The sequence below is a fragment of the Benincasa hispida genome, chromosome 12 (genome assembly GCF_009727055.1).
Source record: "Benincasa hispida cultivar B227 chromosome 12, ASM972705v1, whole genome shotgun sequence".
Taxonomy (NCBI): Eukaryota; Viridiplantae; Streptophyta; class Magnoliopsida; order Cucurbitales; family Cucurbitaceae; genus Benincasa; species Benincasa hispida.
The window spans coordinates 12,293,005-12,316,473 of NC_052360.1; the positions used below are offsets into that span (position 1 = coordinate 12,293,005).

A 23,469-nucleotide genomic window follows, 5' to 3' on the forward strand; every position below is an offset into this window, starting at 1 on the left:
TTCTCTGGCAGCCCTACCCTGAATACTAGACTTTCAGAGATTTCACGTGGCTTTGAAATCACTCCAAACGCACGAGTAAATTGGGAGAACTTCTCGTCCTAAGTTGATGCTGCTTTCTAGACTTCACTGTCCAATGCGTCCTCTTTGAAATTCTATGACCAACACATGGATTTTGCTCTCAACGCAAGGTTTACTCAACTTTCCCACTCTTTCTAATGTCTTTTTGAGTTTTTATATGAAAAACGAAGTCTTTGGCCCTATTTATAGGTGTCCAAACCTTCTCCAAATGCGACACCTCCTACTTGGCTGCATGTCCAAGTGTTTCCTCCTCACACCAACAACACATCTTTCTTATCTACGCAATCTAAGTGTCATACTCCTATGTAGCCAACGCATGAGCCTCAAATTGCATGTTCTCAGATGCAACCACCTCAAATTCTTAAGGCGTAAGGCTTCCTCTCAAGAAGACACATGGTTTGATGACGTCCTTTAGGTGATCTCATCCTTTATATGCGTCCAACTCTTGGATGCTCAACGCATAGTCCACAAACAACGCATAGCCTATACTCAACACATAGCAACCTAACTTAGCCATCGCAATCCAACTTAGCCATTGCAAGAACTAGCCATCACCAACGCATGGGGTGACCACCCATCCTCGATGCATGGCTCACTAGATAGCATCGCATGACTTGCTTGGCATGGGAGCATGGTGCTGGCCACCGACGCATGGGCGTGCTGCATAGGCTGGCCGCTCGNCTCGATGCATGGCTCACTAGATAGCATCGCATGACTTGCTTGGCATGGGAGCATGGTGCTGGCCACCGACGCATGGGCGTGCTGCATAGGCTGGCTGCTCGACGCATGGGCATGCGGCATAGGCTGGCCATTGCTCGCTCGGCCGCATGGGCGTGGCTGTCCGATAGGGTGCTCGCTGTACAGGCATGGCCGCTCGATGCATAGCAGGGGCGCTGGCCGAGGTTGCTCGATGCATTGGGCAAGGGCGTCTGGCTGAGGCTGCTCGATGCATGGCAGGGGCACTGGCCGAGGCTGCTCGACGCATGGGCTGCCTTCCAATGCATCACCTCCATCTTTCTTCCTTCAACCCTTCCAACGCATCAACACACCCTTCTAACGCATTGGTCCCTTCCAACGCATCCCACACAAAATTCTATACTTAGCCAAATTTCCAAAATTTTCCCCAAAAGTCAAACTTCCAAATTTCCTCTTTTCTTCAAATCTCTCCACTCTTTTCTCTACCATTCCACACTAGTTTCCACATTAACCTATTCACCTCACTGGTCTCAGTAGGGAACATACTCAAGTAGAAAAATTAAGATTCGGGGTTCACAAAAGGTCCCTTATAGATATGTTTGCTACAAATTTAATCTTTTATTAGAACCAATTTAATTCTATTAAATTGATAAAAAAGATTAATCTAATTTCTAATCTCATTAGAAATTTGTGATCTTAGGTCTATGTGAATCAAATTTTAAAACTATTTTAAGCATGATTTTACCTAAGTCGGTATGCAATTCTGAATTATTGATTTTAATTTCTAATTTCATTTTGCTATAAGATTATAAACAAAAATTGAAACAAATTAAAATCATACATTGCATCGAATGACATACTTTATAAAATTATAACGTTTATAAGATTATCTAAAGTAATGTCATGCATCATGCAATTCCCATTTCATTATTATATATATATATATAATACTTATCTATTAAATTAATGAAATAAATAACATACATTGCATCCATACATCCAAACTATATATTATAACTATTATAATATAAATAATGCATGACTATATTATTTATGCATGCAAGCATATAGTATAACACTTATATTATATAATGCATGAGCATGCTATAAAATTAAATCATGCAAACATATATTATAACATTTATAATATAAATGATGCATGAATAATGCATAACCTAAGGTGAGATTTTACTATATGACAAATTTTATGGCATATATAACATAATTAAATCATACATTATATGCATAATTTAAACAACAACTATGGACAGAGATTGGACTCCTAAAACCATTACTTAAATCAATAGAACATTTATATTAATTTATTAATAAAAAACTACCTATTACATTAATAAATAGTTCAACCGGTTCAAAAACTGGACCACCCAGAAATTGAACCGCCCTTGAACCGCTCGAAACAAACGAACTAGACCCGAACCAACTCTAAATCGAACAGAACCGCATGTGAACCGGTGTTGAAACATGCTTCTTCTCCATCTCAGAGCATCGTGACACAGTGCCTTAGCGTCGTGACGTTATGGAGAAGAACTCCATTCGCTACATCGTAGCGTCACGATGCTAGGGCACGGTGTCGTAATATTACTGTACAGTGGCCTACTGTACAGATTTGATCTTCTTCGAATCTCATCCGAATTGAGCCTTGTTTTCACTAGAACATCGTCAGGAACAACAAGAACGACTCAATACATCAAATTTACATACTCGATAACATTTATGCCCAAAAACAAAGGGCCCTTACAAAACAAAATTTGTAAATCAAAGCTGTAAATCTAAAAGCCCTAATCCTGAAACCATCCAAATTGCAAACTACATTCATTCCACATTCATTAACATGAAATAATCACAGAATGCACCCACCAAAATTTGTAATTAAATTTAGGAAAAAAATTGGGATTGAAACATGACTTTGATACCAACTGAAGGGAAACCATTGATGGTTTCGCAGCGGAAGTGGGGATCGTTCTCATTTTTAATTTTTATAGAATTTCAGAAATTACAGAATAAAACTATGCATTATTAAACCAAATTTCTACAGCATGCATTTGAGGGAAATTGGGGAAGAAACATACATACCCTTGAAGCCAATTTTTTCATGTTTTCCTTGATCTAGATCACGATCTCTTCTCTGATAAGGACACCACTACCAAACAAACCTTCTGTATTTCTAAATGCTTAATTTGCAAGATAAGGCAAAATTTTGTTTTTCCGAGATCTTTCATCTTTCTTTCTTAAGTTATTCTATTGCCTTTGAATGCTCTTTAGGAGTTCTAATTATATTTAAGTCATCAACATATACAGTTATAATTGAAAATCCTGATTTTGATTTCTTTATAAAAATACATGGATATATTGAATTGTTTTGATATCCTTCTTTCAATAAATATCCACTCAAGTGATTTTACCATATTCGTCTTAATTGTTTCAATTCATATAATGTTCCAGACTCATTAGTAACAACTTGCTATGTTGGGATATCAATTTTCGATGGAACATTTACAGCTGGTATATATGATATAGGTGTTGGGGTTGATGCCCTAAATCTCGTAGGCTTCTGTAGTTTGTAAACACTTGTATCAACAAACATTATATGAATTATAATATATGATATTTTATTCACATTGTCTATGAAATATTTGATATTTTAGTTGCATTAACCACAAACCAATAAACTAAGATCCATGGTTATTATTGTAACTTAAACATGTATGTGGAGATATACAAGTGGATCGTGCTTTAAATGATAACCTAAATGGTCTGTAGTATATGGATGAGGCTAGGTATCTTATCTTGGTTACACTACGAGTATGACTTGCTTTGTAGGTGTTACAAATGTTGTAAAGTGCTACAAATGATTTGATCATGATCATTCATGTATTAGACATGCGAGAAGGGATATTCTATATAGAAGAATTTGTATAAGACCGAACTACGAAATGCTTAGTCTCGTTATATAACGCCATTCATAATTGAGACTTTTATTTCACTAGAATGACCATAGGTAACATGACCTTAATCCTGAGTGAGTTATGAACTCCTTCCTATGAGAGCAGTCCTTTGATTTGCATGGGTGAGAGTGGCCAGATTGTCGACTCAATAAGCCTACCATTTTGGGGATTTGTCTAATTGGGTAGCTGGGAACTCAGCTACACAAGATTGAATTCACTCCTTTCCTAGAGTAGGGGTAAGTAGATAAAGTTCTCCTTTAAGGGCTGATTCTGGGTCTTGAACAATGTGGCACCACACCATTTCTTGGCTCGAGAGGGGTTTAGTCATAGTGAGACTATGATCTATTGTTCATTAGAGGGATCAATGGTACGTAAGGAGTTAGATGTAACTATAGGGACAAAACAGTAATTTAGCCTAGTTGTACTTACGAGCGATTTGTGAAGGGTCATCGCACTGTTGATTAGTTATATCCAATGGATACAGAAATACATCTGTAGTGTGAAGAGTACAATTGTCGGTCTTTAGTGGAGCGTCTGACAATTAATGGATGGTAGATAATGTGATTAAAGAGTTTAATCAGTCGTTCATGTACTGTTGGAGCTTCAAGCTATAGGTCCATAAGGTCCCCTTGGTAGCTTAGTGGATTTAAGTTGAGAATCAGTTTTTGGAATTAATTTAAAATGTTCAAATTAATAAGAGGGAACTTGATTATATATGATATAATTAAAGTAATTCAATTATATATGATATAATTAATATAATGTATTTGATACATTATTGATTGATTGGAGGAACTAATATTTGAATATGCTTCAAATATATTTTTTATGAATAAGATTCATAGTTATTAAATTTAATATAAATATGATACATATTAAATGTCATAAAATAATAAAAAAAAACTATGGTTTATATACTGCATGTGATGCAATATTAAAACTATAGGTTATAAATCTAATATGATAAGTTAGTTATCATATTTTTTTTTATATTTATTAATTATTTGATAATTAAATTATTTTTCTCAATAACCACCCTTAGTGGGTAGTTATTTAGTTTTATGGAAAGTTTGGGATAAAATGAAATTTGATTCCAAATCTAAAAGGGAATTGACAATATTAGCAATCGAGTAAGAAAGTCTTACTATACGATCACTTGAGAGACTACACGATCGAGTGCATTGTCTATACGATAGACTTCATTATCTACACGACTGTGTTATTGTCTACTCGATCGTCTTCCTTTTCAAACTCTAAACCTTCCCGCTAACTAAAATAAGCCAGAGCCCACCACTCTTGGATTCTCACACCGTGAATACCAAAGTAACCTAGTGGTAGTGTTCGGTTGCTGCTTGTTGCTGTTGGAGGGTGTTCGAGTTGCTCGCTGCGTTCGTTAACAAATTTGATCGAGGGATTTACTTGAAGAAGGGTTCTTCAAAGGTATAATCTTTATCCTTTGTATTTATTTAAGAAGCATGCTATAATTTAAATTTTGTGCATAATCTATTCTATATGACTGTAAATGTATAAGTTCATTCACAATGGGATTTGGACGATCCACTTCCGCTCAAAGGTTCTTTGTAAATAGAGTTCCTTTAATAAGTACTTTCTTTGCATCCATAAATGCTTCTAGTAACTAATTTGCTACATTTTGCAAATGAATTATCTTCTTAACTTCACGTTCACATTGAGTTGTAAGGGGATCTAAATGAAACAATAACGATGCATTCCATGTAATTTCTTTTTCCAACTTCTTAATTCCTTCCCCTAATGTTGGAAAGTTTGTCTCATTAAAATGATAATAAGCAAACCGTGCAGTAAATACATCATTTATCAGGGGGTTCAAGATATTTGATAATTGATGGGGAACCATATCCAATATATATCCCTAACCTCCTTTGAGGACCCATCTTAGTACGTTGTGGTGGAGCAATTGGAACACATACCGCACATCCAAAAAAATTCAGATGGGAAATATTTGGCTCACCATAAAATAATTGTAATGATGAGTACTTATAATAAGATACTGGACTAATGTGTACAAGTAACACTGCATGCAAAATATCTTTTCCCATACATATGTAGGAAGCTTAGCTCTCATAAGCAATGGTTTGGCAATTAACTGCAAACATTTTATGAATGATTCTGCTAAACCATTTTGTGTATGAACATGAACTACAAGATGTTCAACACTTATCCCAATTGACATATAATAATTATCAAAAGCTTAGGATGTAAATTCACCAACATTATCAAGACGAATGGTCTTAATTGTATAATTAGAAAATTGTGCTCTTAACTTAATTATTTGAGCAAGTAACCTTCCAAATGCAAGATTTCGACTTGATGATAAGCACACATGTGACCATCTTTTGGATGCGCCTAATACCATAAAATATCTAAATGGTCTACTTGGTGGGTTAATAGATTCATATATATCACCATGAATTCGTTCTAAAAATGTAGGTGATTCAGTCCCCACTTTGACTGGTCATGATCTAATGATTAATTTGCCTTGAGAGAAAGCATCATATGATAATTCATTAGATTGAAGAATCTTATGGTTCTTCAATGAATGTCCATTTGAATTCTCAATAACTCTTATCATCATTATAGACCTTGGATGACCTAATCTGTCATGCCAAATTGTAAATGTGTTTGGATTCATGAACTTTGGGTTCATTATTGCATATGTTTCAATTACTCGTATATGAGTATAATATAATCCAAGGATAAAGTAGGCAACTCTTTCAGTATATGTTTTTTCACATGAGACAGTAGATATGATATAAAGATACTTCATATTATTCTTTCTATCAGTCTCAATATGATAACCGTTGTAATGCATATCTTTAAAACTAAATAGATTTCTCTTCGATTGACTAGAGAACAATGTATTGTCAATTGTAAATTTTGTTCCTCTAGGCAAAATAATATTTTCTTTTCCAAACCCTAGGTAGAACTTGATATTGTATTGACTTTTAGCATTATCATTTTGGAAAATATTTTCTACTTGTAAGTATTGTATATGTAGTTACACTGTCTATCAGACATAGATCTTCTTTACTCATTTTTTAATTACACAACAAATGAAATGATCTAGGTTTCATTATTAAAATAAAATAGTTACAACAAGAAAAATAACATTTGAAATATACAAAGGTTAACATCTACTAAGAGGAAAAAAACATGAAGAATAAAAAAAATCATTAAGTCTAGATATTTTTAAAGTCAATTTTGCTGATTTTCTCTCCAAGTGATTCAAAGAAGTTTGCCACAACCAAAATTTTCATATGAGATGAGTCAAATATGTCATTATCCTCATATGCAAATTTTTTTTCCACATTTTTCTCTTTTTCCTTTAGGGATGCTTGATAGAGATCAACTAAGCATTTTGACGTATGATAGATACGTGACCGATACCGATGCCTAGTCATTCTGCATTGGAAGCATTTATTTTCAACACTTTTTGAACTCTTATCTTGTGGAGCTTTTCTTATGTGATCATCATTTTGTGTGGTTCTTTTGAAATTTCAATGATTAGAACGACCGCCACGAAAATAATAATTATTTTTTCCTCTTCCACGGTCACAACCTCGACCGCGATTATTATTAAAATTCACAGCATTCACTTCAGAGAATGGCGTTGTCTCGGTTGGTCGAGATTCATGATTTTTCATTAATAGCCCGTTATATTGTTTGATCACAAAAAGACATGAAATTAATTCATAATATTGTTTAAAACCTTTCTCTCGATATTGCTGCTATAGGAGTATATTCGAAACATGAAATGTAGAAAATGTCTTCTCTAACATAGCAACATTAGTAATTTTCTCTCCGCATAACCACAGTTTCAAACTGATTTTAAATAATGCGGAATTATAATCACTTACTGATTTGAAATCTTATAGCCTAATGTGCATCCACTAATAACAAACTTTAAGAAGAATAATTGTTTTTTTAATGATCATACATCTCTTTCAAATTTTTCCACAAGATACGAGGATCTTTTAATGTATGATACTCCATTTTCAATCCATCATGGAGATGACGATGAAGGAAAATCATAACTTTTGCTTTGTCCTGACTGGATGTCGTATTTCCTTCTTTAATAGTCTCTCCAAGATTCATAGTCAGGTGAATTTCGGCATCAAGCATCCGGGTTGAGACACATGGACAATGCATGGGGTAATGGATAAGCAACACATGACTAATAGACACTAATAATGGGCATCTACATTACACTAATTTAATATATTTATAATAATTACAATGGTTTCTTAACAAATTACACCTCCAACATTTGAATTATAACTATTTTAGAGAAAACAAACCTTTTATCTTGGGTCTAGTTTCTATTTCGTCTCTAAGTTTCAAATATTACAATTTTAATCATTTTGCTTTGAATTTGATTTCAAATTAGTCTTTAGGTTTCAAGATTTATACTATTAGCCTCGATTTTTCATTAATTACTCACTTTTGGTTGTTGACATTGATGTCCATTAATTAATTAAATTTCACTATTTTTTTATCACTATCAAACTTAAAAATTTTAAAATTTAAATCATAATTATGTTAATTTTTTAGTAGACATTAACACCAAATACTAAAAGTGAGTATTTAGTGAAAAATTAAGGTTAATAACATAAATTTTGAAATCTAGAAACCAAATTGAAACGATATTCAAACTTCAAGGGTAAAATTGTAACATTTTGAAATATAGAAACTAAATTGAAATCAAACTCAAAACTGAAAAACTAAGGTCTCATTTGGTATCTATTCTGTTTTTGGTTTTTGAAAATTAAGCCTATTTCCTCCTTGTTTCTTACAATGATTTACATCTTTCTTAAATTCAATAGTTGAATTCTTAGCCAAATTCCAAAAACAAAAACAACTTTTTTTACTTTTCAAATTTTGGCTTGGTTTTTTAAACCATTGATAAAATGTAGATAACAAAAGAAGAAAATTGGAGGTGGAAATAGTGTCTATAGGCTTATTTTTTTTTTTTTAAAAAAACAAAATGGTTACCAAATAGGGCTTTAATTTTTAAAAGCTTGTTTTTGTTTTTAGATTTTGGCTAGGGTTGGAGCCGAGGTCGGGAGGGGTTCTCTATCACCATCCTGATGGGGAAATTTACTCCCAGCCTCGCCTCCATCTCCACCATTGAAGGTGGGGACAGGGGTAGGGGTTCCACATCGGGGAAACGGGTCCCCATGGGGACCTTTTTTTTTTTTTTTTTATAAAATAAAAAAATTCTAAAATTTTCTTTGGTTTGGGCTTGGACATTTTAGTTGGGTAGATTGGACTAAACTAAAAACTAGGCTAAATGTAAACAGTTAAATATCTAATATATATATATAAATCTAATCGGGGCAAGGAAACCCTCCTCATCCCTACCCTATTCCTGGTTTGGGGACCCTAAAGAGGCTCCTGGTTTGACCCCATCTCCGGTCAAATCGGAGATTCCGCTGCCCGATCGGGACGGGCTCCACGGGGTCCCGACTCCTTAGAGAATTTTGTCAACCCTAATTTTGGTTACGAATTAAACTCTTGTACTTAAGATAGAAATATGCAAATCATGGTAAAAAAAAAAAGAAGAGATATAGGTTTAATTTTCAAAAACCAAAAACAAAAAATGAAAGCCTTGTTTGGTAACCATTTGTTTTTTAAAATCAAACCTATAAACACTACTTCCACCTCCAAATTTTTTATTTTATTATCTACTTTTTACCAATGGTTTAAAAACCACGCCAAATTTTGAAAATTAAAAAAAAATAGCTTTTCAAAAGTTGTTTTTATTTTTGAAATTTAGCTAAAAATTCAATCATTGTATTTAAGAAACATGCAAATCAATGTAGGAAATAGGGAGGAAATAGACATAGTTTAAAAAAAAATTGAAATAATTACTAAACATGGTTATAATTATCAAACAGAACTTAAATGTATAACATTTTAAAATCTATAAACAAAATGGATACTAGACCTTGAACCTATCTTAATTTTTTTTTTAGTAACCGAGTCAGAGCTTTGGTGCCTTGTGTCGGAGCACTCGTGTCCAAGGCCAAGATGTGAGATTTTTTTTTTTTTTTTTTAATGCTCACTTCAAACTTTGAAGTTGAGTCTTCTTAACAAATAACAAGAATGACTAAGAGACTCCATAGGATTACTCCCTGGAAGCTTTTTTTGGACAGATATATTAATTTGCTGAATTTTCCATTTTATTTAGTGCCTTGAATTTTGGGGAAAACTTGTTTTTTATTTCAATAAGTTATATAATTAGTATAGGAGTTTGGACTTAAATGAAAAAATGGCGTGTATGTGTTTATGGTGCCTGGTTTTATTTAGAAACCATTACTTTAAATGTGAGGGTGGGAGATTTATATTCATGTCTAGTTAGGAAAAATGTTATCTCCTAAACTCGAGTGATATATATATATATGCCATTTATTTTATTTTTATTTGTTAATTACTATGTTTGGTATTTTCATAAACCATAACGAGAAGATAACTCTACTCAACATTGTGTACTACTAATTATATGTAATAAATTGAAAAATTTACACGAAGGTCCTTTCGTGGACATTCGGAGATGGCAAGAGAAGGTGAACTGAAAATTTTAAGAAAAAAAGTTAGAAAATGGTTAGAAAATGATAACTATGCATCATAGATAATCTTTCAATATTTCATTTAAACATCAAAATTACTAACTTTTAAACCGATTTGCTTACTGTTTAGTTTTTAAAAATTGTGTTTGCTTTTTCATATATTTTTTTTTTATCGTAATTTCTATATTTTCAAAGAAAAATTCTATTTCTCAATTAAATTCTAAATTATTTTTGAAGACCAACTCCAAACTAAACTAAAATCATTACAGACCAACATCTGGTGCTAAATCCTCATCACAAAAGAAAAAGAAAGAAAAAGTGCTAAATTTGTAAATTGTTACTTTTCATGAAAGTGAATGACCGCAATGTTTTAAGAAGATAGGGCAAAATTGAAATTACAGAGTAAGAGGAGGGGTTGTCTTGAACAATGAAATTGGATAAATGGAGATTTGAGTCTGTGTTGGGCCAGTGCTCGTACCTCCGTAACTGAGTCTTTTTCAATAGGACTAGTTGTACAAATAACAATCCGACCCAAAATAATTAAAGATATAGAACAAAGATTGATTCTTGACATGGATTACGTATCATATATGATAATTCTTGACGTTTTTTATTTGTCAAGTATACGTCTTTTTTTCTTTTCAAATTAAATGTCCCAATTGATATTTTCATTTTCTGTCTTGTATTCCAACAATACAATTACATCAACTAAATAAACATTATACATTTAAGATCTATCAACTCAATATATTCATTAAAAATTCCATATGTTTAACTATGACCTTTCATATGAACATTCCTCACAAATTACAACAATATTTCTCTTTCACATGTACACAAAAAAAAAAAAAAAAAAAAAAAAATCTCAGCTATTACTTTTGTATACAAAACTCAACTTTCAACAAACACAGAAGTGACAAATTATTTAAAAGTAACCTCTCAACAAAGTACATTATTTAATCTATACATTGAGCTTTGAAGTCTAAAGATTGAGAACTAAGGGCCAGACAAGCCATGTTTAAGCAAGTCAACCTGTAAAATAGCATAAAGGTCGATAACATCAAATTTCAAAATATAGAAATAAGTGTTAAGATACAACAATGACAAGAAGTCATGCACAAGGAAACATCTACATGATTGGCTTACTTTATGCAATGGAAAAATATCATATTAGAGACTTAAAAAATATCTACAACTTAAAGTTAGGGACTTACTGGGATTTCATTCATTTTCTTTTGACCATATCCAACCTCAGGAAGAATAATTACCTTTCGCTGCAAAACAAAGGAAGATGGGAGAGATTTGAGAAAATATAATAAAGAGAAAGAAAATTATCAACAAATCAAGCATATGCTAACAATTAAAATAGAAGAATGCAGATACCTTTCGCCCAAGAGGACTTAGTCATAGTAGGACTATGACTTATTGTTCATTAGAGGAACCAGTAGTACTTAAAGAGTTAGATGTAACTACACGGGGCAAAAAGGTGAATTGACCCAGTTGTACTTACGAGCGATTTGTGAAAGTATCATCGCGTTGTTGATTAGTCATATGGACACAGAAATATATCTATAGTGCAAAAAGTGCTTCTGTCGGTCTTTAATGGAGTGACTAACAGTTAACGGATGGTAGATCTCGTGACTAAAAAGATTAGTCAGTTATTCACATACCATTGAAGCTTCAAACTACATGTCCATGAGGTCCCCTTGGTAGCTCAAATGTTCAAGTTGAAAATCAGTTTTTGGGTTAATGTTCGTTGCTATCGTGATTTGAACTGGGAGTGTTTTGTATAAAATAGATTGAAAAAATAAGTTCAAAGTATAAATGATGCGTTGATGCTTTGATGCATTTGTAACGCGTTGGTGCGTTGAAGATATACAACAGAACGTACAACACTCCTTCTATTGACGTTCAAGTTTTTCTAAACCAGGCCTAAGTATAAATCCAATTTAGGTTCCTGGTAAGTCCAGGGTCAAACTCAGGGATTCAGTTAAACTAACGCAGACCTTGCGTTGTAGCTACTGTTGGGGTTTCCTAAATGTATGAAGAGAAATGTGTTATTTACACTAAAGTGCTGTGTCTGTACAAGAAGATACAAAAGAGTTGAGTAGTGAGTGATGGATCATGTGAAAATGGATTTTAATGTAAGTGGTATGAGTCGATCTAAGATGAATGTACACAAACCAGAGAGTGATGTGGATGAGATGGGATGATTTGCTTATCTTTGTTTATGCGTTAGACTTTATTCAACATTTCTCAATGCGAATAACATACAAAATCTATCTCTAGGATGCATGCATCGAACACAGAATGCAATAAACACTAGTAAGTCTATCTCCAGATGTACTAGGCGTTCTACTTGATGCTGGCTTATTTACTCTTTCGAATAATCTAAGCTAATGATGCTTTTACCGATTGATCAAGGTAGCTTAAGCGTTGAAATGAAGTTTTGCATAAAGTATAAATGCATTCAACATAAACAAGAAATAAACAATGACAAAGTGTGATGGATCAAATATATGAATTTTATAAAAAAACAGAGTGTCTTTACAGAAGCAATATTTAATCAAATGAAATGAAAGCGATAAATGAGATGAAGGAAGCTGAGTCAAGCTGCAGAGTACAATCTCTTGTATCTCTTTGGCTCAATCTCATTATGTACAATCAGTTGTATAGGAATTGGACGAAGTGTCTTTCTCAAGCTTGGCTTCCTCTACTCCCTGACCGGCGATGATGGTGGTTCTCAACCCTTCTGATCATCTTGGCACCACAGCACAACTTCTAAAGAACTAAAATTACGGCCACGCTATACAGAGAGTGAGAATCTTGAAAATTTCTGAACTACGAACTCTGGAGGGACTTCATCTATTTATAGGCATTGGTTGCTCCAACTTGGTGATGGGTAGCATTAAAGTCCATGCCCTGGTCAGCTGCCTGACACTCAGAAGCTTTTCAGACGCTGCCTGCTGCAGGTGCCCATACTTACAAGTGGTGATGTGACACAATCAATCTGGATCAATGGATCTTTTCTGCGTTGAATTCCCTTCGCGCATGGCCCATACGTTAGAATTTTGCCTGCGACACTTCTTGATTATGCATTATCTTCTTGTTAAAATCCTGCAATACAATGCGTTAGTGCCACAGTATTTAGTAATACAACTTCTTTTGCATGAGTTTGCTAATGTTTGGGTAATTCCATACGTTTCTTCTAAAAATGAGGAGAATTTATCATTAAAAACCTTAGTTGTTCCAACTTAAGAAAAAAAATAACTTGTATTTCTACAAGTTATCACCACCCCCAAATTTGAACAATGCTTGTCCTCAAGCATTTCAAAATAATTCTTTGTTATCTCCTTTGTCTTAATTGTGCAGAGTTCGCCACTCATCATATTCAGTCATAAGCTTGAGATAAGAGTTTGGAAAATGTAACTCAGATTGATTCTTTTTTAAAGGAATAATGTTTAGTTTCAGATGCAGTAGGCCTTTTATCAACAACTCCTTTCGTTTCTCAAAACATTCCCCTTCTTTTTTAAACCAACAATGCGTTAAATGCTCTTTTTAAGATAAATGCCGGATAAAAAGAAAAAAAATTATGAATTTTTCACTTATCCATGCGTTGTTCCAGGTATCCCACTTTCGTTTTGGCTTGCCCCCACGGGTGTCATGCGAGCATCCAACTACAGGTGAGAGCCCTTCACAACTAAACTCATATCTAATATTCATGCGTTTCAAGGTAAGCTAGATAGAGGAGTTTTATATAACACATTGGTCTAGGAAACTTAACTTCATTTTGGCTTGCTCCCATGGGTGTCATGTGAGCATCTAACTACAGCTAAGTGCCTGTTCCAACTTTATAACTCATGTCACTTTGAGGTTTTTCTTTTGAAGTAATGACAGAGGAGTTGCGTTCAACAATTTTCTTATTTTGTTCCCTTTCTTTATAATGTACTCGTTTGATACGTCTTAACTCAGATTTCCCTCATCCCCAAATTTGGAGATGAGCTAAATCCTCATTGCTAAAAGAGAAATAAAATTTTAAAAAGGCTTTGAGAGTCCGAAAGGAGTTTTGAATTAAAGCTTGCGTTAGAAAGAAAACATGTGCCTACTCTATACTTATAGATTTCATATTGTTGATATCATTGAGGTAAGGCAAAGCACAAGACTTAGAAAATAGCTAAAGAACAAAAATAAAGTATGCTAAGGTCAAACGCAAGGAACAAAATGATAGAAATTTCTCATTCATTTTCATGGAATAACATAGAATAGACAAACAAGTCAAACTAATACAAAAGATCAAATAAATCAAAATACAAAAATAACCCAACACCCCAAAATTCTATTGTGCTGGTGCGTCATCCCTGCGTTCTTCTCCAGGGTCTTCATCCATAAAGCGCAAATGGTTTCTAAGATGGGCAGACAATGGGGGCAGGGCAAACATTCCAACTAAGACCTGATTGATGTATTGCATTGTATAAACGAATTGATCTTGCATCCATCTTGTTTGCTGCCTTAGGTAATCTCTTAGAATCCGGTTTTGTTGCTGAAGACCTTTGATGGACGCGACCAATGGTTTGAGCTGATCACTGATGAAAGTTTTCAACTCTTCAAGGTCATTGGTGCGTTGAGGTGGTGTTGGCTCTTCACTTCTTCCAACTGGGTCTTCAAAGTTTGTTGCGTTGCTTAATCATAACCCAGTTGGTTTAAAGATGGTTGGAGGAGGCATAAAATTGGGAATTGGACTTGGTGAGTGCAAAGGAAGGGAACAAGGGATGTCTTGATCTATATGAGTAGGTTCTTGGTGTGTTAGGGGGGGGGGGGGGGTGATCAAGAACTCCCTTCTGGGGGGCCCATTGGTGAATCATGGATAGTGAGGTTGAGGCTTGGTTGCGCTTCTTCATCCGTAAGTTCAAGCTCTACTTCATAATCTTCAATGCTCTTGAAGCTTCATCGCTGTGTTCAACAATCTGGACGCGTCTTCTTTTGGAGGCGCATTTGGATGATCGAGGTTTTGGTTGCCACTTCTTTTGGTAAGGTAAAGTAGGTTGATGCGGCGAACCACGGAGTAAATGCCTTATTAAATTGATATCTATCAAACCATCAATCCGCTTTAATGATCATCCCTAGAGGATGCCTGCGTTCACACAATGCATAGATCAACCATGGGAAGTAGAGTTGTCCTCCGTGGTTTGGTCTTGAGGCCTTGATTTGATCCCTTATTATTCTCCAACGTCTAAAGGGATGCATTGCATGATGCAATAGGTAAGCCAGGACACATCCTTTGACAGTGTTTCATCATGCGTTGTAGACATGATGCTCCTCTTGATCAGATAGTACCATAGATTTGCGTCTGTTTGTTAAGTTTCCTGGAAGCTAGCATCTTTGCTCCATTTCTAGATGTTTGCTACTTGCTTCCAAGATGCGGTACCTTCTGCGTCCAGATTACTATCGATGTTGAACACTTCGTTGATCTTGTCGGCTGAGAAGCGCACTAATAATCCATCAACTGAAGGCTGTGTTCTTCTCCATGTCAAACTTGCTGCTATAGAACATGCAGACAAGGTTAAGGCTAAATTCGTGTGTGCCCAATGTAAGAACTGACTCCAACCCATTGCATTTATTGTTTCTGTTATGTATAGCTGGCAGTGGGTTGTGCTCGGGAAAGAAACCTTTTCTCTACAAGTATATCACTGAATTGACGATTTTCTTCCTGTGGTCTTCTTAGGTAATGCGTCAGTTACCTTGCGTTTTGCCTGCCACATGTTCCTTGGCTTTCCTTTTTCTAGCTCTCTCAATTCAATTCTCACCAATTCCCTTTGGAGAGCCTGTCTTCCTTCGCCCTTGCCTTGCGGGCTGATAATCTTCCAAAGTCCTCTCTAGTGCGTCGTGCCCTTGAGCAACTCCACGCGTTGCATTCTTAGGGCCAAGATGCCGATTGCTTCATCTTCTTACCTTCGATATTAAAATTTTCTTTTTCTTGTCACTTTCTTTTCTTTTGAAGGGCCCCCTCATCGTGTCAATTTGGCGTGATTGAGACGCGTCAGGGGCAAATCTTCTTTCTTCTTCCTTCTCCATCTTCTTCTTCTAATTCTGCTTCAAGCATACATAGTAATAACGCTTTAACTTTGTCTAATTCAAGTGATGCATTAGGTGGGTCTGGTACGCCATCACTTGCTCTTTCTCTTGACCTTGATTTGAGGCTTGTCAAAAAATGACTCCAAAACTTCTACTCGTCCAAGTCGAGCTAATTCCGCAACTCTTCAGGGTTACGCTCTTGACATAGGACTGTCAAGTTCTAAGGTGAAGTAAATGGGTGGGGTGCCTGATGGGGTATGAGGCGACCAGAGAAGGATATGACGATGGGTTGAACGCGCAGTTGGCTTGACGCGTCCTGATTCGACTAGGTAGATGGTGGCTAAGGGTTGGATTGAAGGTGGAGGCGGTGGACGCATGGTTGGTGATGGGGCGTTGTGAAGGTAGGCTGGAATGGGGTCATACGTTGCACCCACTGAAGTTATGTTAGGAATGAATGGTGGTGGGGTAGGCTTGGTGTATAGTTTATTGGCAGCCGTAGATGATAGATGCTTCCTCAGTTTTAAAGGTGTTTTGGGCTTTGGCTTCGGGGTAGTTTTGGGTTTTGGTTGAGGGGTCTTGGTCGGAAGGGTTGCGATGGCTTTGGTGGTTTTAGAAGGAAGTTTTGTGGGTGTTGTGGTAGGCTTCAACTGAGATGGCTGCTGAGAGGTAGAGGTTGCTCCACCATGCATAAGTTTGATTTGGATAGAGGATTTGGAGGTTTTTCGAGGGCTTGGAGGAGGTGAAGTCGAAACAGATGAGAAGGAGTAGGAACTTACCGGCGAGTTATTTTCGAAGCTCATGGTTTGGTTCTGATTATCAGATGCAAACGACATTGTGGCCAGAGAGGAGCTTGAGCAGATCGGTGGTGAGGTAAACGAAAAGGCTAGGGTTTTTTTTTCTTTTGCTTTCACAGAGGCTTGAAGGTAGTAGGGAAGAAGAAGGAAAACGAAGCATTTTGGTTCTTTTTATAGGTAGGGGAGAGAGATTGTGGGGTGACGTCAGGCGGCGCCTAACGTCCATAATAAATGCGAAGTTGAAGGGACGCCTTGGGTTTCTAAGCACTCGAGTGCTTTATATTTTCGAGATGCGTCCCCTCAATTGGGGCCATGCGTTAGACTTAAATCTAACACGTCCGTTATTCTCATCTCGATTATACACGACTTTTTTAAAAAAACAAGTAAAATTTCTAACTTATGAAAGCAATAATAAAGATCAATCATTCTTAAAACACAGACAAACAAACAAACCAACAAACTCAAACGCATTGTTAAAATACATAATGCAAAAAAGAACAAGGAAAGAAGAAGCGTCCCTGGAATATATATCGTTGCGAACGCAGGGATGCTTCGACGCGGGCCTCAGTTGGCTTCGTGTAGTGCGGGAGATGAATTTTGACGTTCCATGCCATCTTCAAAGTATGGCTTCACTCTTTGGCGATTTACTTTGAATGCGTTGGTGCCATCCTCCTGTGTTAATTCCACTGCTCCATATGGAAAGACTGTTTTAATGATGAAGGGTCCTGACCACCTAACTTCCCTAGGAATAAACGCAAACGTGAATTGAACAATAGAACTTTTTGGCCAATAACTAGCTCTTTCTTACTAATGCGTTGGTCGTGCCAACGTTTTGTCTTCTTTGGTCGTGCCAACGTTTTGTCTTCTCCTTGTATAGCTTGTTGTTCTCATATGCGTTCAATCGCCACTCCTCAAGCTCATTGAGCTGAAGTTTGCGTTGAGCACCTGCAGCATCCAAGTTCAAATTTAGCTTCTTAACTGCCCAAAAAGCCTTGTGCTCCAACTCTAAAGGTAAGTGACAAGCTTTTCCAAATACTAGAGAGTATAGAGACATACCTATAGAGGTCTTGTAGGCAGTCTTGTAGGCCTAGAGCGCTTCATCTAGCCTCTGTGCTTAGTCCTACTGCGGTGCGTTGACAACTTTCTCCAGGATAGATTTGATTTCTCGATTGGATACTTCAGCTTGACCGTTCGTTTGTGGGTGGTAGGCGGTAGAGATTTTGTTCCTAACATTATATTTGACAAGTAATTTAGAAATGATGCGATTAATGAAGTGTATACCTTCGTCGCTTATCAGGGCTCTTAGTGTTCCAAATCGTGTGAAGATGTTCCTGGTAATAAACTTGGAAATAGTGAACGCATCATTCCTAGCACAAGCTACTACTTCTACACACTTTGATACATAGTCTACCATAAGCAGGATATATTGTTGGCCGTAGGACAGGGGAAAAGGTCCCATAAAATCAATACCCCAAACATCAAACAACTCAACTTCAAGAATATTGTTCAAGGGCATTACGTCCCTTAAAGAAATATTCTCGGTGCGTTGGCAGGGGTCACATTTATGAACAAACTCCCTTGCATCTTTGAAGAGGGTGGGCCAGAAGTATCCATTTTGAAGGATCTTCGCAGGGTTCTTTGCCCATCGAAATGCCCTCCGTAAGGAGAGTCATGACACTCAGCCAAGATACGTTGTGTCTCCTCCTCCGGAATGCATCGATGCATTATGGAGTCAGAACCTTGTTTATAGAGAAATGGTTCATCCCAAAAATAGAATTTGCTGTCATGTACTAATCGTTTCTTTTTCTGAGAGTTGAAGTTCCCAGGGAATTGCTTGGTAGTTAAGTAATTGACTATGTCTGCGTACCAAGGTTCCCTACCTTCAACTCTGAACAAGCTTTCATCAGGAAATGCGTTCTTGATTTCACTTTCTTGATCTTGCATTTCTTGATTTTCTAGCCTGGACAGGTGGTTAGCTACCTGGTTCTCGATTCCCTTTCTGTCTTGAATATCAATATCAAATTCCTATAACAGTAGCACCCATCTTATTAATCTTGGCTTCGCATCCTTTTTACTCATCAGGAACTTTATGATTGAGTGATCGATATATATGGTGGCTGACGCACCAACTAAGTAAGATCTAAACTTCTCAATGCCAAATACTACAGCCAACATTTCTTTTTCAGTGGTTGTATAGTGTTCCTGAAAGTCATTCAGTATTTTGGACGTGTAAGAGATGAGATGTATCAAATTTCCTTTCTTCTTCCCTAACATTGTTCCTACTGCCACATCACTCGCGTCGCACATGAGAATAAAACGCTGCGTCCAGTCCGGTGCTATTAGTACCGAAGCTGTCGTCAACATATATTTCAATGTTTCAAACGCGTCACAACAGTCTTCATTAAAATCGTAGGGCTGGTTCACCTCTAGTAGTGCGCTCAGAGGTTGCGCAATTTGAGAGAATCCTCTAACGAACCTTCGATAGAAGCCAGCATGCCCTAGAAAACTTCGTAGAGCTTTAACATTTGATGGTGGTGGAAGTTTAGCTATGACATCTATCTTGGCTTCATCTACTTCCAATCCAGCTTTAGATACTTTATGGCCTAAGACAATTCCTTCAGTCACCATGAAGTGACATTTTTCCCAATTCAGCACCAGTTTTGTTTCCTCGCATCGAGCGAGGATGGCCTCCAAATTATCTAGGCATGATTGGAATGAGTCTCCAAAGATTGAGAAATCGTCCATGAAGACTTCAACGGTTTTTTCTAAGAAATCAGAGAATATAGCCATCATACATCTTTGGAATGTTCCAGGTGCGTTACACAGCCTAAAGGGCATGTGTCGGAACGCAAATGTTCCAAAGGGACAGGTAAATGTTGTCTTCTCCTGATCTTCTGGGTCAATCAAAATCTTGTTATAACTAGAGTATCCATCAAGAAAGCAATAAAATTCTTTGCCTGCAAGTCTGTCAAGCATTTGGTCAATAAAAGGAAGGGGGAATTGGTCTTTCTTAGTTGCCGCGTTGAGCTTCCTGTAATCCATACAGATGCACCAGCCCATGACAGTCCTCGAGGGTATGAACTTATTATTGCTATTGACTATCACAGTTGTTCCCCCTTTCTTGGGAACACATTGGACTGGGCTTACCCAGCTAATATCGGATATAGGATAGATGACTCTTGCGTCCAACCATTTTAGGATTTCTTTCTTGACCACTTCTTTCATTATAGTGTTCAGCCTTCTTTAAGGCTCAATCGATCCCGACTTTCCTTCTTCTAGCCTGATCTTATGCATGCAATAAGATGGGCTGATGCCACGGATATCTGCTAGCGTCAAGCCTATTGGACACTTGTGATTTTTCAGCATTTGTAAAAGAGATTGCTTGTTAGGCTCAGTAAGATTCACGGAAATGATCACAGGTAAAGTTTTGTTTGTTCCAAGGAAGGCATATTTTAGGTGACTAGGTAATGGTTTCAACTCGAGTTCTGATGGTTCCTCTAGTGATGGACGTGTTGGGTTTGTTTGCCGCTCACTCAAACTTGGCGGCTCTAGTTCTTTCAGGTTCTTCTCCAACGCGAGGACCTCGTATACATGGGTCTCTTCTTCAGGCAACGCTATACTGTTCAGTTGACAATCTTCACCATCCGGGAACTTTAATGCGTTTAACACATTAAACTTCACCTCTTGATTGTCTACGCGCATAGTTAATTCTCCTTTATGCACGTCGATTAAAACTTTTCCAGTAGCTAAGAAGGGGCGTCCAAGGATAATTGGTACCTCCCTATCTACTTCATAGTCTAAGATGAAAAAATCTGCTGGGAATATGAAGTTGTCAACCTTTACTAGAATGTCTTCAATCTTTCTTCAGGGTACTTAATTGTTCTGTCAGCGAGCTGAAGAGTAACCGAAGTGGGTTGTACTTCACCAATTCCCAGTTTCTTAAAGATTGAGAGTGGCATGAGATTAATGCTGGCTCCCAAATCGCACAACGCATGTCCCACATCCAACCCTCCGATCGAGCAAGGAACTGTGAAGCTCCCAGGGTCCTTTTGTTTCTTGGGTAGATTGTTGCTTACTAACGCGTTACACTCACTGACTCTTCTTTTCTTTGTCAAAATGTCCTTTAAAAATTTGACATATGTTGGCATTTGCTCTAGGGCCTCTACAAGTGGAATGTTGATATGCAATTGCCTGAAGAGCTCAAGAAAGCGCTTGAATTGTTGTTCATCATTATTCTTCATTAGACGTCTAGGGAATGGTGCATTCAGTGGCACCACAGGTTTTCCCGCGTTTGACGTACTGGGTTCTGAATGGCTTGTGGTCTCAGGCGTTCTTTCTTCTTGATCTTCTACTGCCATTGAACGTATGTTGCATTCTTTTGACGGACTGCTATTTTTTGGATTCTTTCTTCTTTCTTCAAGAGCTTTTCCACTTCACAACATTACCACATGACATTGCTCCTTTCCATTGTTGTTCCCAGGTGTTTCAGTGTTGCTAGGTAGAACTCCAGGCTGTCTATTCTTCAACTCGCTCGTTATTTGCCCTACTTATATTTCTAGGTTTCTGATAGATGACGCCTGAATTTTTAGCAACGTGCCATTTTGGGCTATGTACTCCTTTAATAAGTTCTCAAACGGAGATCCTGAGCTCGACGTTTGTCCTCCTCTATTAAAGGGCTGTTGGTGTGCCTGATGCGTTGGTTGAAATGTAGGCGGCAGTCCATGCCTTTGCTATTGGTTCGCCCCTGGGTGGTGCTCCTGTTGATTTTCTCTCGTCTAAGAAAAATTTGGATGGTTTCTCCATCCAGAATTATATGTATTGGAAAATGGGTTGTTTTTAATGAAACATACTGACGGAGGATTTTATGGGCAATCCGCGTAGGAGTGAGGATCTCCACAACCCACATAGCTAATCATGGGCTGCCCGAACGCTTCTACCTAATTCACCTTCTACTGATTTGATTCGTTTCCTAATGATATGTTCTGCAAAAGGCTGGTCATCGTAGCCACTTGCGCAAAAAGTGTAGCTATTGCGTTGGAATTGATAGAATTAACATTCTGAGATCTCTTCTTCCTGCAAGCTCTTCCATCATACGTATCGTCCACCCATTCCATATTGTTTTTAGCAATACAGTCTAATATCTCCTTAGCCTCAATGTAAGATTTATCCATAATTTCACCAGTCGCTGCTGCATCTACTGCCATCTGCGATGCTCTATTCAATCCACCATAAAAAGTCTCCATTTGGATAGTTAGTGGTAGTCCATGGTTCGGGCAATTTTGGACCAATCCCTTAAAATGCTCCCATGCAGTACTTAAGGTCTCAGCTTCTTCTTGTTCAAAGTTCATAATCTCTTGACGCCTCCTCGCGTTGGTGGTAGGTGAGAAGTATTTTTGTATAAATTTCTCCACCAACTTCTCCCAGGTGGTGATTTCATCAAGCTTCAGTGAGCTTACCCATTGTTTTGCGTCATCACGCAAATAATAGGGGAACAAAGACAACCTGATCGCCTTTGGGGTGATTCCAGGAATCACAAATGAGTTACACGTTTCCAGGAAACGTTTCATGTGGCCGTCTGGAGCAGTCTGGAGCATTTAAAGCATTACAGATTTCATCTCGAATCTCGTCCCGTCTGGCATTGGTATATGATTCCTGGAGAGAAATCATACAGTACAGGGGATGCATACTCCCTCATGGTACGCGTGCTACTGTTCGCCATTAGGATCGGATTTTGTGCAGCATGAGCTAGTTGCTGAGCTATGTTCTGATTTGTCTATTCCTTCGCCATTGCTCGTTGCCTGTTCTGTTGTCTGAGAAGTTGCTGCCTCATCCTTCGATGACGATTAGATCAGTTTCTACGTTGGAAGGTCCTTTCAATCTCGGGGTCGTATCTGAGTTCAGGAGTGCTCTCCCTGCTCATAAACGTTCACAAGCTTAGGCTTNCCTTTCAATCTCGGGGTCGTATCTGAGTTCAGGAGTGCTCTCCCTGCTCATAAACGTTCACAAGCTTAGGCTTAGCTTGTAATACTCCCTTGATTGAAGTGTTCCTACAAAAGATACAAACGAAATTTCTGGTTAGTCTTGTTTCTGAATCCCCAGCAACAGTGCCAAAAACTTGTTCGTTGCTATCGTGATTCGAGCTGGGAGTGTTTTGTATAAAATAGATTGAAAAAATAAGTTCAAAGTATAAATGATGCGTTGATGCTTTGATGCGTTTATGTATTTGTAACGCGTTGATGCGTTAAAGATATGCAACAA

At 37.1% G+C, this 23,469-nt stretch overlaps 2 protein-coding genes and 1 non-coding gene across 3 annotated transcripts; 1 reads left to right on the plus strand and 2 right to left on the minus strand.

Moving 5' to 3' along the window:
- Nucleotides 1–16,608: 16,608 nt before the first annotated feature.
- Nucleotides 16,609–17,250, minus strand: LOC120067398 (extensin-like). The gene has a single exon (XM_039018966.1). It carries the CDS (start codon nt 17,248–17,250, stop codon nt 16,609–16,611), a length of 642 nt encoding a protein of 213 aa, XP_038874894.1.
- Nucleotides 17,251–21,053: 3,803 nt separating this feature from the next.
- LOC120067399 lies at nt 21,054–21,569 on the minus strand. Its single transcript, XM_039018967.1, has one exon. It carries the CDS (start codon nt 21,567–21,569, stop codon nt 21,054–21,056), a length of 516 nt encoding a protein of 171 aa, XP_038874895.1.
- A 901-nt stretch (nt 21,570–22,470) lies between these two features.
- On the plus strand, nt 22,471–22,573 carry LOC120068613. Its single transcript, XR_005479251.1, has one exon. It is a non-coding gene; the product is annotated as a small nucleolar RNA R71 (small nucleolar RNA).
- The last annotated feature ends 896 nt before the right edge of the window (nt 22,574–23,469 follow it).

Bases quoted from the DNA above. Each gene is read 5' to 3' on its own strand.
- LOC120067398 (XM_039018966.1), bottom strand. From the start codon at position 17,250: ATGTCGTTTGCATCTGATAATCAGAACCAAACCATGAGCTTCGAAAAT.
- LOC120067399 (XM_039018967.1), bottom strand. From the start codon at position 21,569: ATGGCAGTAGAAGATCAAGAAGAAAGAACGCCTGAGACCACAAGCCAT.